This window comes from Primulina tabacum, chromosome 17 (assembly GCF_025594145.1).
Source record: "Primulina tabacum isolate GXHZ01 chromosome 17, ASM2559414v2, whole genome shotgun sequence".
Taxonomy (NCBI): Eukaryota; Viridiplantae; Streptophyta; class Magnoliopsida; order Lamiales; family Gesneriaceae; genus Primulina; species Primulina tabacum.
Genome location: NC_134566.1, coordinates 28,879,067 through 28,894,892, shown reverse-complemented (window position 1 = coordinate 28,894,892; position 15,826 = coordinate 28,879,067). Strand labels below are relative to the sequence as shown.

Below are 15,826 nucleotides of genomic sequence, written 5' to 3'. Positions count from 1 at the left end.
GAGAAGAAGTGTTGGTGTTAGAAGGCGAAGGAACTTCTGGTAATTTATAGTGTGGAATACCCCGTTCTATCGATTTATTGGGCAGTAGAGTTCGATGAGACCATGGGATATGAATGCCAATTGAAATTACACTTGATGCTTGGACCTAGCTCAACCTCAGAAGCTAGCTCAAAGAGAGGATTGTCCTTATCTATAAATACAACTTCCGGATATTTTATCCAATCTATATGAGATAATTAACACACCTCTCACGTCCAAAAATAAACATCTGTAGCGTGAAGTTTACAAATGACCTAATTATGGGTAGAACATGTATCCCAACTATGGACAAACCAACACATGACTGTGAAACTTGAGCTCTGATATCATGTTAAGAATAAGACTTAGACCTAACTAGCTTTTCTACAATGCATTAATTTAAGATGATGGACTAGTCCATACATTATGTTGTCCATGTATATAATTCTTTCATGCATGCATGATTATCATGGATGTTATTAGGGTCAGTTCCACCCGACGTGTCAAATACCCCGAGGATTGATCCAATGGATATCGAGAGAACACGTCATTATTCATGTGATGCAATGTATTGATCGATTCACATGAAAACACACATATGTTCTCTTTATCACAAAAAGACTGATTTGTTCATATTGAGGTGTTTGCTAGGGATGGTAATGGGTAGGGTATGGGTCGGATTTCATACATCCATCCTCAGTACCTATTTATTAAATTCATCCCCATACCCATCCCCATACACATCGGGTATTGAATTTCATCCCCATCACCATCCCCATCGGATTATCGGATACCCATATCCTACCCAAATACCCTATTATCATATACAATTGAATTTTTTCAAATTTAAATTCTTTCGATGAAGTTATGAATATTTAAAAAATTATTTAAATGAACAATAAGAAAAATTATTAATGATAAAAATTTGTAAAATAAACTTTATAGAAAAATAACAAAATATTAAAAATAGCCCAAGTTAAAAAAAAAAAACCAAAACCAAAACCAATAAAAAAACAAAGTCACGTACATTCCAAACTCCCAAAATTAATTGGTTAAAAAATCCCTAAATGAATTGGGAAATATGCAAACAAAAAAGGAATACAATGAAACATAATCAAGAAATAAAGTATTTTTCAATTTTTGAAGTCAAACATGAAATAAACTTACCCGTGGAGAAGATGAGAAATTGAATGAAAAATAAAGAGTGGTAAAACCTTGAAACGTAAAAGTGAAAGTGAAAGGGAAGAGAAAAGAAAAAGTACCGATTTACTTGGATTTGAGAAGATGAATCTTTAATATAAATAAATATAATTACTATATATATACATATATACATACATATATATATATATATTATTTATTTATATATACTAATTTAAACGGGTATTCGGATCGGGTGTTGGTCGGATTATATCAAACCCGCCTCCATACCCGAACCCGAAAATCCCCATACCCGATTACCCAATTATTTATTCGGGTCTAAAAATCTCTCCATACCCTCTTCTATTCGGGTCGGGTATCGGATCCTCCAACAAATTCGGAGGAAATTGCCATCCCTAATGTTTGCAGATATTACTTAAATTTTGAAATATTGGATGACTTACGGATAATCTTCAAGATTTATTTCAAGTAAATGCTTACATAAGTGAGAGGATTTTATCATGGGGCATGCAATGATTGAATTGGGGAATACTAGGGATAGTGGATTGAGAGGTCAATCTAAAAGTGGTGTTAATACAAGGATGGCCAGAGTAAAATTGTACACCACAATATATTGGTATTAGTCTTCTGAAAGTGGCAATCTTAAAGGGAAATATCGGTGATTCCATCTATCGCCACTTTTGTGAACTTAAATTAGGACAAAAAAATTTGTACTTTTTAATTTCAGTCATATTTCGGTATTGGGATTTTTTGTCAGATACAGAAAGGAATGTCTTACTAGCACATTAGGCTGACAATTGAGTTGGGCTAACCCCAGATCATCATGCTTGACTCACAAAAATTAATATAAGTATGAGTCGGATCGACCTCGAGTTTGAATATTTAGTTCAATTAATATATGAGTTAATTTTAGGCTTGTATAGCTCATCTCATTTAAAGCTCAATCCTAAGATTTTTTGTAAGTGATAAATTAAACCAATGTTGTTCAATTAATATATGATTGAATCTAGCTCATGTGTAGTTTTACATTTCTTTGTAAATTTATGTACCAATAGTGGAATTATGAATATGTGATTTTGTATCATTTATAATTTAATGTACGTACATTAGATATGTTCCTATTCGGGCGGCCCAAGCTCAATCCAAAGATCGAAAATTTTACGAGCCGGACACGAGCTGCACATACATGTGAGCTTTATTGAGCTGAGCTTGTGTGAGTCTCGCGTGTTTTCTTGTATGCATTCTGAAAAATCTTCTACGGTTTGTGGTGAGTATTCAATGGTGTTGAGTGCATGAAATTGTACTTTGAAAAATGCATCTTTCCACTAAGAAGAAGGGGTGGAATGGAGGCAAAATGCTTTCTCCTACATATTGGTTCAAGCTGAGTGGCCTAAACGTTCAACTATGTCATTAGACAAATGTTGACTCCTCTTTATTTTCTTGTCTGAATTTGTTGCTTTTGTGGTTTATTTATTTTTTTTCTGATGATGATCATCTACTTTTTCCCCCATGTATGTCTTTTACCATAATGGGGATTGAAAGGTTGAAGATGATTAATGTAGTTGGATACAAGACATCACCACTTTTTTTTTTTTTTTGTGCTTTTAGGAGTTCTGCTTTCGTTTTTCCACCTACAGAATTTCGAAGGATCACCTTGCTATTTTACTTGCCATCACCAACACCAGCACGGACCAGTGGTTGAATGAATGATAGAACCATAGAGGAACGAACGGAGATCGATATCGCGTTTAACATTCTGGTTCTAGCCATTGGATGTTTACTTGGCTCATGCATGTTTTTTTTAGCATTTCTATCAATTTGGTTCATGTTTTTGCAAGATATGAATTGACCGGCTATGGGACATGAATTTGTCATAATTAGGTCTTTAACCATAGATCTCGTCTCAAACTTTGGACATTAATGTGAGATGGGCTAAGGCTCATAAATCATGATCTTGACTATTGTAAAAAGTACTTTAATAAAGTTGTATGTACGAGTTTTGCTGGTTGATAAATACAGACGTACAAAATCCTAAACCAGCTGTGGGGGTATTGCTTCGAAGAATCTGGCAATTTCTAAGACATGATTTCCGCATATGTATAAATGTAGGAGCACATAAGCCAGAATCTTCCTATAGAGGGTAAAAATGCAAGGATCAATATCATCAAGCAATCTAGAGTTGCATTGCAGCCTAGACGCGAGCTTGCATGATCCTTGAAATACCACACGCGCGCGATGCCTTATTCAACCACTTCGATGCACTGCTCAGTATATATGTAGAGAATTCAATACCGAGCCAACCAGGACGTCTAAACCATAGGTGACAACTCGTCACGAGCTGTTGATCAGCATTCACATGGTGGATGAAAAGGTGTTTGGTTACTAAAAGCCGATGATACCAATGTTTTTCCTTGGTAAAATTAGTGTTAACAAAACATTTTGGAGATACCTATGTTTCTTGCTTTTGTTTGTCGAAAAGTATATCATGTAAGTAATCACTTAAAATCTATTTGACTTTTTCTTTGTTCGATGAATTCGTTTGTTCAATTAAAGTATGATTGATGATGTTACATCAATTGTTTTGGATGATCAACAAACCACCCAACCAAATTGAATATTACAAAATTGATACGTACGAACAAAGACCTTATTAAGTAGAAAACTGGTTGTCGAAATCAACTCATTAGAACAAATTTTACTCAAGTCAATTGCTGACCCTACTCAACTGAATAAGTCAGGCTAAACAAAAGATATTCCCTGAAACTATCAGTTTATTCTGTTAAGGATAAAAACTCAACTGAATTTTTGGATAAAGTTTCTCGTACTGATACAACCTCTGATTGTCTGTAAATATCATAATTCTGCTATTAATATCCATATTGTACGATTTTAAGAAATACGGTGACATGGAAAACGACCTGAACAACGGCTACCGTATTTGGAACGTTAATCAGATTTTATTTTGTTGACTGTTGGATCGAAGGCAATAAATATAGGAAATAAGCAATCAGTCAACAACTCTATCGACCTTCAAAATTATATATTACTCTCAAGCTATTAAGAGCCAAATCAATCAAAATTTTCAAAAGTACACACTTAAGAGTTTACACAAGACCATTAAAGATCTTTTGTACCTAGAGTTTTCATTCTGCAATACTTGTGCTCTTACAGTAAAAGTTCCCTTATCAAGTTTTCTTAATTTAGTGAAATATTTCAGTTATGCAGTGGTAAGACTTGCTTAATTAAGTTGTTACAGAGTGTTATAATTCCAAAGTCTTCTAGTAAAAATCAGTCCATGAGTAACATAGGAGTTATTCAAGTATTCCAACATTAAAAAAAAATTGTGCAATTTACATTTCACTTAGCCTGCTTTTAGCTTTCATTTCATAACCAAACTAATTATCTTTCATTTCATATCCAAACTGATCATTACTTAAGTCATTTTTGTGAGTTTCGGGCTCAAAGATGGCGGGGGTGATCATTGGTGCCATGAGATTGTACGGATAATGAGCGGCTCCTGACAGACTTCTAGGCGAAGGGAACATGAACGAACCGATCTTACATCGGAAGGAGAGGGATTCCAAAAACTGTTCAGGTATGAGACTGTACAGTTGAGGAGAACTTAAAAGATTTGATATGTACTACTCATATCAAGAAGATGCATCTTCTTTTCGGGAGCTTATCACATAAGAACTCCAAATTTAAGCGTGCTTGACTTGAGACAATTTTGGGATGAGTGACCATCTGGAAAATTTCCTATGGTGCGTGTAAGTGAGGATATAAGTACGCTGGAAAGAGACGTCTTATTGTAGATCAAGCCAATTTCATTGAATATTATAAAAATGAGGAAAGTCGTCGAATATGAGGCATTACAATTTTATATTCAAATTGTGTCAGTTAGCTTCTTTTCATGCAGTACCCAACTGCTAGCTTATTGATACCCAAACTGAGGAGAAGTCAATTTCAGTCTAAGCTCAACCGTATTATTTTTCAGAATTTGTTAAGATTATTTATTCAGTCCCTTTAAACAAATGATTAAATTATTAATGAGTAAATTTTATTTTGGTGCGTGCATGAATTATATGTTAATTATCTAATACTGTCCATAAGCTCAAATATGTAAAGTCCAAAAATTTGCCCTTCGATATTTCAATGGTATATTTATTTTTATGAATAATTATAATGATGAAAATTGAAAGGTGTAGATCAAGCCAAAATATGCACCACCCTATCCTATGGACATCGTTTATCTTGTGGTGGTGCCTTTGTCTGTTTATTTGCAAAACCCTTTTTTTCCCTCATAAATATAAATTTCAACGCAATGCAATGATCACAAATTTATCTATACTAGCAAATATTTTATTCATATGAAAAGAATAAAATCATTTCACCCTCATGGAATAATTATAAATGAGAATATCTTCGGAAACTTACTAATTTATATTTGATTTGATTTCGAATAAGAACAAATAACTCAATTGTCATTTATATCATATGATGCAAATTTATTTCGTGAGAAAGAAGAGACGTATAAGATTTAAGCACTCTAAACGTCTTGCACATATATATAATTAATATAAAAAATAAATATTATGTGTTGAAAATGTGTAATACATTTTTAATTTTTAAGTAATTAGTTTAGGAGTATGTCTCTTGTGAGACGGTCTCATGCATCTTTATCTGTCAAACAGGTCAACTCTAACGATATTCACAATAAAAAATAATAATCTTAGGTATATTTTGGTACACTGGATAAGAGGGATTGATAAATAATCCCCATTATCCCACGTTTAATACTTTTTTAGAAAGCCCATGATAATATCACGGGCATGTGATAAATAATTTTATACAAGACGAAAATATCACTTTTATGAGATGTGATAATTTTAATTTCATGATAAAAAACACCACAAATTACTTAATTGCCCTCAATATATAAAAATCATATATATGATCGAGTTCTAAATTGGTATAACTAGATGATAATTATATAAATGATTTTTATAAATCTCTGCTAGCAGGTATAAATTCAAATCAAATAAATATTTTTATTTATTTTTATATATTATATAATATGATAATTATATAAATGAACTCGAGATAATTATATAAATGATTTTTATAGATCTCAATAAAATTATTAGTATCACTCAATTAACCTTAAAAATATATTTGACTTGATTCACAAAATCAAGGGCTCAATTATCATATTATATAATATATAAAATTAGGTAAAAATAAATAAATCATGCAAGCACTGTCGGCGCATGAACATATAAGAAATATGAACTCAAACAGCAACTTTGAAATTATAAAATTTATTATGATAATGTTAATTTTGTCATTACAATCTAATATATAAATTTAATCACTATTATTAAAATGATACCAAACATTAAATATAATATCATACATTTTATCTATCTTTAACTTATTCTTATATTATATATCACATGTTTATTCTATCATGTGTACCAAACTATGCTTTAGCATAAAAAGTAATATTTTTTCATGGATGACCTAAATATGAGATCTGTCTCACAAAATACGACCCGTGAGACCGTCTCACACAAGTTTTTGCCATTAGTTTATTTATTTATATGACAAAAACTTGTGTAAGACGGTCTCACAATAGACCTACTCTATTTATATTATTGAAATCACATAAAATTTAAGATTACTTGTAATTGTAAAATAAGTGTAGTCTTCTTTAAAAAAAAAAAAATAATAATAAGTGTAGTATTGAATAATTGAAAATTGATCGAGTAAATTTTTTTTAAAAAAAAAACATTGTTTGAGTATTTGAGTGTAAAAGTATATGAAATTCGTACAACGTAAATGATCCAGGCATTACATGTGCCTTAAAATTTAATGGTGCCATATTGTAGAACTAAAACGAATTTCCAGATATTACGTGTCGAAAAATACGGATTTGGATCATCTGTTGTGGCTGAAAACATAGTACATGGTGTTGTGCACTTTTTACATGAGATAATCAGTTGATCATCTGATGGACCTCACACAATGTCGGATAAATTTGAAAAATTGTCAGACGTAACAAGATAATCAACTGATCATCTCGTGTAAAAAGAGCACAACACAGGTTCAACCACAGCAGAGGATCCAAATCCCGGAAAATACCACTTCCCACGAAATTGGAAAATTTGAGTATTTGACAAAGATTTTGATATATAACCTATTAAATTTTAAAACAACGTTCTAAAATAAAAAATAAAAAATTCATCGTCTTACGCAATGTATCAAGTGTGCGTATATATATATACATATTGTAATTAACAAAAAAATCAAAGAAAATTATAAAATAAAAAATATTTAACCATTAAATTCTATTTTGCTTGTAATCAATAAATAATGTAATGCAATTATAGTATAAAACTAAATTTTTATAGATTTCCAGTTGTATTAATTTAAATGTTAATAAAATAAATTAATTTTAATAATATACATTAGTAAATTTCTATTTATTTTTAAATTAATCTAAAAATATGTTATAATTTGATCTTTCAAATCGTGTATGTAATTGTTAATACATGATTACTTAGTTGCTCTCTTGCAATCAACCCGTTTGTGAAAATTACGACATCTGAATTCAGTTGAAACGATGAATTTCAGTTTGGTTTGTACGGTGATTTGGTGATAATCATTCAGTTTAGATAATCAAGTTCACCATTTATGCAGTAAATTTACACGTATGCATGCAAAGGCACACGCTTAGAAAACGCTGGGATGCACTATGCAGATAGAAAGAACATTATTCCTTATTGAGATAAGAAGAAATCAGAGATTGAATCTTATGGCCAAAAAGTTGGCGGCACGCTGATTTTGTTGAGAGTGTGAGACTGTAATTTCCAAGTATTTTGACAGTTCTAGAAGATGGGCAAATTCTGCTTAGTTCCTCTACCTCTAGTTAAACTGAAATAATTGAACTTATCTTTAGTCCTGCGGTAGAGCTAGCAATCTCATCCTTGGATCTTGAAGTGGTCCTACTCTTCCATCATTATTAAGGCCGCTAAGTTCTTATAACAATGATGCTACAAATATTGTGAGAGTAGGTATCCGGCAAGTCAACTTGTGGCACGCTGATTTTGTTTTGTTTTTAAATGTATATGACTATGATTAGATTTTAAAATTTCTGCTTTAGGTCATCACCAAGACCTGGAAGCATCACAAAATGTTCAAATTTCTGCTAGAAACTGAATAGGCTATTTGCCACGGTAGTTAATTTGGATGAAGCTGCAGATCGTCAAGGTGTTCTTGGAACGCATGGACAGCCGGCTTTTTCATTGTGACCTTTGTGGTCACAGGCAGATGTTTTACACAATAATTTGTAATGGAATCACATTTAATTTCCTTAAAAATGCCCAGGTCATGGAGTTTGTAGTATGGTAACGATGAGTGAGGAATGGAATGTAGATGATGATCATGAATTACCCGCAGGTCTCTTGTTGTTAGACTGATGCGATCCTAGTGAAATGGATGAGCAGGATCGGGTGCTCCACCGGATAGAATCAATAATGTTGTTTAAGAAAATGAGCAAGGTAGATGGCTTCGATCGTGACCTGCAAACAATAAAAGGAACTCGTGAACGGGCTGCCGGAGGGGTGTCCGACGTGGCCATTCCGATGCTTAAGTCAGCAAGTTGAAGATGAACACAAGCGAATATATGTGAGAATATATGTGAGTGCTCGAGAGTTCAAAGAATTCAGAATCCTTTAAATGAGATGCATACCAGCTATATATAGGAAGGAAAATCAAGGATTACCTCGATTTGCGCGTACACCTACCACTCATAGCCTTTGATGTTGACTTCCTATCAAGCCACCCTACCTCTGATAGCTTTTCTGACACGCCAAACCCCTATAGTTCTGACAGATAAGATAGCACTCGAGTGCGGCACTTTTATCGAGGTAGCCCGGGTAAAATGCCTCCCGGAAGCTTATATGAGAGCCTGGGCTTCTGGTTGCCCGGAGAGTTGAGCCTGAGCTTGCACCTGCCCGGCTTCAGAAGAATCCATCATGCATAATGACCCTGATTTGGGAATCCATTTGTTATCCAGGGTCATCCATGACCCGGGCTCTTATGAGGGTATCATCACCCATCCTTTAAATAGTCGGGCTAGAGTCATACTCGCTGTCCCGATCAGTCATGCTTGGATTCCCAAAGAGATAATCAATCTTGTTTTATAAAAGCATCGGGGGCTTCATGTCTCCCACAGATGGGATGAGGTGTCGGAGCCTCATGTCTCATGGAATTGAGATAATATACTGGGGCCTCGTGTCTCCCGGAATTAAATAATGTGTCGGGGCCTCCTGTCTCCCGGACTTTAGATAATATGTCGGGGCCTCATATCTTCCGGACTTTGAATAATGTGCCGGGGCCTCATGTCTCCCGGACTTTAGATAATATGCCGGGGCCTCATATCTCCCGGACTTTGAATAATGTGCCGAGGCCTCGTGTCTCCCGGAATTGAATAATGTGCCGGGGCCTCCTGTCTCCCGGGCTTGGGAATGGTCGAGGTGTGGTTCCCCGAGCCAGGCTGTAGTGCCCTGCGCTTATCAATAACCGAGGTGCGGAGCCTTGGGTTGGGGAGCATGTCCCGGGACTTGGGAATGGTCGAGATGTGGAGCCCCGAGCCAGGGTGTAGTGTCCTGGACTTATCAATAACCAAGGTGCTGAGCCTTGGGCCGGGGAGCATGTCCCGGGACTTGGGAATGGTCGAGGTGTGGCGCCCCGAGCCAGAGTGTAGTGCCCTGGGCTTATCAATAACCAAGGTACGGAGCCTTGGGCCGGGAAGCATGTCACGGGACTTGGGAATGGTCGAGGTGTAGTGCCCTGAGCTAGGGTGTAGTGGCCTGAGCTTAGATAATGGTCGAGGTGCGAATCCCCGAGCCAGGATGCGGAGCCATGGACTTATCAATAACCAAGGTGCGGAGCCTTGGGCCGGGGAGCATGTCCCGGGACTTGGGAATGGTCGAGGTGTGGTGCCCCGAGCCAGGCTGTAGTGCCCTGGGCTTAGATAATGGTCGAGGTGCGGAGCCCCGAGCCAGGGTACGGAGCCCTGGACTTATCAATAACCAAGGTGCGGAGCCTTGGGCTGGGGAGCATGTCCCGGGACTTGGGAATGGTTGAGATGTGGTGCCCCGAGCCAGGGTGTAGTGCCCTCGGCTTATCAATAACTAAGGTGCGGAGCCATGGGCCGGGGAGCATGTCCCGGGACCTGGGAATGGTCGAGGTGTGGTGCCCCGAGCCAAGGTGTAGTGCCCTGGGCTTATCCATAACCAAGGTGCGGAGCCTTGGGCCGGGGAGCATGTCCTGGGACTTGGGAATGGTCGAGGTGTGGTACCCCGAGCTAGGGAGTAGTGCCCTGAGCTTAGATAATGGTCGAGGTAGGGAGCTTCGAGCCAGGGTGCGGAGCCCTGGACTTATCAGTAACCAAGGCGCGGAGCCTTGGGCCGGGGAGCATGTCCCGGACTTGGGAATGGTCGAGGTGTGGTGCCACGAGCCAGGGTGTAGTAACCTGGGCTTAGATAATGGTCGAGTTGCGGAACCCCGAGCCAGGGTACGGAGCCCTGGACTTATCAATAACCAAGGTGCGGAGCCTTGGGCCGGGGAGCATGTCTCGGGACTTGGGAATGGTCGAGGTGTGGTGCCCCCAGCCAGAGTGTAGTGCCCTGGGCTTAGATAATGGTCGAGGTGCGGAGCCCCGTGCCAGGGTACGGAGCTCTGGACTTAACAATAACCAAGGTGCGGAGCCTTGTGCCAGGGAGCATGTCCAGGGACTTGGGAATGGTCAAGGTGTGGTGCCCCGAGCCAAGGTGTAGTGCCCAGGGCTTAGATTGGTCGAGGTGCGGAGCTTCGAGCAAGGGTGCGGAGCCCTGGACTTAGATTGGTCGAGGTGCGGAGCCCCGAGCCCTGGACTTAGATAATGATCGAGGTGCGGAGCCCCGAGCCAGGGTACGGAGCCCTGGACTTAGAATATGGTGTCGGGGCCTCATATCTCCCGGACTTTCAAGAATGTGCCGGGGCCTCATGTCTCCCGAGCTTTAAAGAATGTGCCGGGGCCTCGTGTCTCCCGGACTTTAAATAATGTGCCGGAGCCTCATACCTCCCGGGCTTAAGATAATGTGTCGGGGTCTCGTATCTCCCGGACTTTCAATATGATGTCGGGGCCTCGTACCTCCCGGGTTTTAAAGAATGTGCCGGGGCCTCATACCTCCCGGGCTTAAGATAATGTGACGAGGCCTCATATCTCCCGGACTTTAAATATGATGACGGGGCCTCGTACCTCCCGGGCTTTAAAGAATGTGCCGGGGCCTCATACCTCCCGGGCTTAAGATAATGTGCCGGTGCCTCCTACCTCCCGGGCTTTTAATCTTTTTGCTCCTCCTGCTATATTAGTTTTATTAAAAACCAAATAACTAACCTGAAAATATTGAATCCGAATTCATTTTCGGTAGAGTGAAACTTTTCTTGTTGAGCTAAATTAGGTGACTAATATAGCAGTATGCTATTGAGTGCATAGCAAATGCTCTTCCACGCCACTCCGAGATAGCTGTTTTGAATGAAAACCATATCTACGTCTTGAGCTCAAGTTCCCACAGACGGCGCCAATGATGCAATCAAAAAAATCATACCCAATAAAATACCTTGAAACGATTATCACGAACCAATTTCTTCAACAAACCGAATCAAACCGCTTCAGAAAGATAACTGTGTATCAAAGAAAAAAGGTGAGATGATACCCTCATAAGATCCCGGGTCATGGATGAACCGGGATAACAAATGGATTCCCAAATCAGGGTCATTATGCATGATGGATTCTTCTGAAGCCGGGCAGGTGCAAGCTCGGGCTCAACTCTCTGGGCAACCAGAAGCCCGGAATCTCATATAAGCTCCCAGGAGGCATTCTACCCAGGCTACCTCGATAACAATGCCGTACTCGAGTGCTATCTTATCTATCAGAACTACAGGGATTTGACGTGTCAGAAAAGCTATCAGAGGTAGGGTGGCTTGACAGGAAGTCAACATCAAAGGCTATGAGTGGTAGGTGTACGCGCAAATCGAGGTAATCCTTGATTTTCTTTCTTATAAATAGCAGGTATGCATCTCATTTAAAAGATTCTGAATTCTTTGAACTCTCGAGCACTCACATATATTCTCACATATATTCGCTTGTGTTCATCTTCAACTTGCTGACTTAAGCATTGAAGTGGTCACGTCGGACACCCCTTCGACGCTCATTCACGAGTTCCTTTTATTGTTTGCAGGTCACGATCGAAGCCATCTACCTTGCTCATTTTCCTAAACAATATTATTGATTCGATCCGGTGGAGCACCAGACCCTGCTCATCCATTTCACTAGGATCTAGACAATTTTTTGTTAAATGAGGACCTTTATGTTTAATTTACCAATCAATTTTTGTCCTCCACCTTTTGTTTGTGAAAAGGTTCATATATCAATACATGTGACCTTTTGTTGTGCTAGTGTCATTGACTAAAGGTAGATTAGGACGTAATATTTTGACTCACTTGTTATAAGTTCTTGAGAGGACTATATAATATAGTTCAGTCGGGAATAATTTTCTATTATGGCGTCAAATTTGAATTTGCAAACAATTATGTGAATGTGTCGTACAAAAGTGGAAGAGTAATATGTCTTCAATGTGTTGAAAGGCAAAAACCAGAAGATTTATGTTTGCATCAGTTCCTGAATATTTTTCGGTATGCAAACAGAGGTGCCACTGAAGCAATCAGTGCCGAGTACTCTGTTAACTGATTCCGTAGGATGATAGCCATCCCAGAAAAAGTGTTGGTCTGGATCGGGACACGCGGGAAGCCCTGGAATGCATGCTGATGTCCCATTCATCAAAGCTATGCAGCATGGGTTACTTGTATCTTTCAAACCTAAAAGTTAGACAAGATAATTAGTGGATGGTTGATTGGCTATACTCACTTTCTTGGACCCATCCCTGTGGACATGCTTTGTACATATAATATGAGTAGATTTGAATTTAGTTACCGTATTGAGATGGGTTGAGGATCGCATCATATCCTAGCCGGTGACCCTGGCCAAGAATAAAAGATGAGCCTTGGAGTGTAGATGTTAGATTTTGAAGCAAGGAGGCTAACTGAAGATTAAACATGATTGCCATCTGATTCAACTTCTCAACGCAGGGTCCACTGTGTTTGTATTGCCTAATAATGTGTGGAATGCACCCAAGAGGGCCGAGCTCGAACATCACCACCTTCCTTGCTCCCAACTTGTACAACCTCTGCAATGAGAAAGTTCAGTAGTTTGTGTATTTTCTTGATTATTTGTACGAGGAACATACACATAACCAGAGGAGGACTCATGTTTTCTGATGAGCATTGACAGAGTATTATTCGATGTTACCTGGAGGTGTAGGGAGAGTTTATTTATAAGAATTTTAGCGAATGATTGAGGACTTGTGGTGGAGTCATATTCTAGTGGGGAGACAATATCTAGGACCGAATTCGTGATACTTCGAGGATCGATCAAAATGTTGCTTGATTCATTACTGTATTGAGCTGCAAAGTAACCGAGGTAGTCATTGCTCCCAATCGTGATCACAAATAATGACTTTGATAAATAGTTTGAAAGCTCCTCTGGATTGTTGTAGTATTTAGGCAAATCCATTTCAACTGTTCGTTGAAATAAGTTGATTTGGTCACTTAGACTCAGGCACTTTCCCTGCAGACAACCACAGTTTACATGTTAAGAAAATTAGTGAGATGAATGGATATACACTAATGTAAGAATAGACATTCCCACGTATCTATATCTTGAGACGGATTGATTTGACTCATAATCGCTAATGAAAAGTAATATTTTTAAAATAAAAAATATATATTTTCATGGAACGAATCGGTTTAAAGAACGGTACCGCTTCATAGGAGTTTTGTGGTAATTATAAAATCGGGCAAGAGTTTTTTTGGAAGTAATGATATGTTTTATTTTTAGAAAAAAATGTAATTTTGCTCTTATACATTTGTCTCTTTGCGATTTTGGTTATCTATGTTGTCAAATTTTAGTTTTAGTCTTCTGTCTTTTTTTTCTTGCAATTTTAGTTCTTTCTCTAGCATTGCGTTGATATGGTAGTGATATATACTTTGTCACACTAGCACCCCGTGCAAAAAATACTAAAATCGCCAAAAACTGAAAAGAAATTCAACAATATAGAAAATCAAAACCCTACATATTCAAACAAATAGGACCGAAATTGAAATGTTGGCTTATTTTTGTTCTTGTTCCTACTTGTTTGGAAATTATTTTTTCATTTTTGCTTCACGATTGTTGAAATAAACTAAAAAGAATATTAATGTTAATATTTTTCTTTTTTATTTGCAAAAAGCATAGTAAATGTAGTGGTTAATACAAATTTAAATAGTAAAAATTGTATTCATAATTAAAAAGAAATATATAATCATATATTACATAAATGTAATAAATATGATATTCACAAATTTATAAAAAGGTGTATCGAGGCACTATAATATATTGATTTCGTTAATATAAAAGTAGTTTCGATACATTTGGATACTTGAAATAATTAGCAAAAATCTATATATATATATATATAATTATTGAAATGGAAAATAATTAGTTGTTGAAAAAATTTACCCAATCGCGTCCAGTTTGAGGAAGAATTCCACATGATCCAGAGGCAAAATTCAGTCCTCTCAATTCCAATTCACCTCTTACATTTAGCAAGCCAATTTGTTCAGCCAACTTCAAGCATTTTCCCTGAAAAAGTCAACCCCACGTTACAAAAATAATTATTTAAAAGAATATCGACTATTTTACATAGGCAATCAATTTTTTTAATTATATTTATATATATATATATATTTCAAAAAATTAGTAAAATAGTAAATTTATAATCATAAATATATAAACAAACTTTTATTTACCCCGTTTTCGATTCCAGGAAGATTAACGGCACACGGCCCTGTTAATCCGTCAACCAAGCTCACATATGGAGGAGGAAATGGCAATCCAAGAAACTCAGCTGCCAAAACAAATTAAAATTCATTTTACTAATCAAATACTTATAATTTACTTCATTAATTTTTAGCAGCAAGATTTATAGCTACTAAACAATCGAGATATCGATTTTTTTTTTTTACATAAGAGGATTGTTGATCGAAAAGACATTCGTTTTGTTAAAATTACCTATAAAATCGACGGTGGTTTTGCCGTTGGTGAATCTTCCGGTGGGTCCTCTCTCGAAGTTCATACCATAGGGGGGATAATTCACCTTGGATAAAGTTGGCAACAGATTATTATTGCCACTGTCGAACAGAGAATCGCCGAAGGCATACAATGCAGGTGCTGAAGGAGATTTCTCTGCCCTTCCGAGACCAAAAACAAGAAATGCGATCAACATTGTAGATATCAAATATTTATTCATTTTACTCTAAAGTTTCATGAACAAGAAAAATGAAATTTGAGTTTTGGAGACTTTCTTGAAATGAGTTATCAACGCATAAAGACGGGGAAATCATGTGCTACCTAGTTGGAATAATATGTGAATTTATAAATGAGTAGATCACGAATCTTTATACGTGAGACGGGTCAACCCTACCGATATTCACAATAAAAAGT

At 37.2% G+C, this 15,826-nt stretch overlaps 1 protein-coding gene across 1 annotated transcript; it reads right to left on the bottom strand.

Moving 5' to 3' along the window:
* Positions 1-12,797: 12,797 nt before the first annotated feature.
* LOC142531412 (GDSL esterase/lipase 7-like) lies at positions 12,798-15,711 on the bottom strand. Its single transcript, XM_075637521.1, has 6 exons — positions 15,395-15,711; positions 15,133-15,230; positions 14,843-14,965; positions 13,595-13,912; positions 13,220-13,472; positions 12,798-13,104 (listed from the first exon to the last, which is right to left on the bottom strand). Exons 1-6 carry the CDS (start codon positions 15,630-15,632, stop codon positions 12,890-12,892), a joined length of 1,245 nt encoding a protein of 414 aa, XP_075493636.1. The 5' UTR covers positions 15,633-15,711; the 3' UTR covers positions 12,798-12,889.
* Between the last annotated feature and the right edge of the window lie 115 nt (positions 15,712-15,826).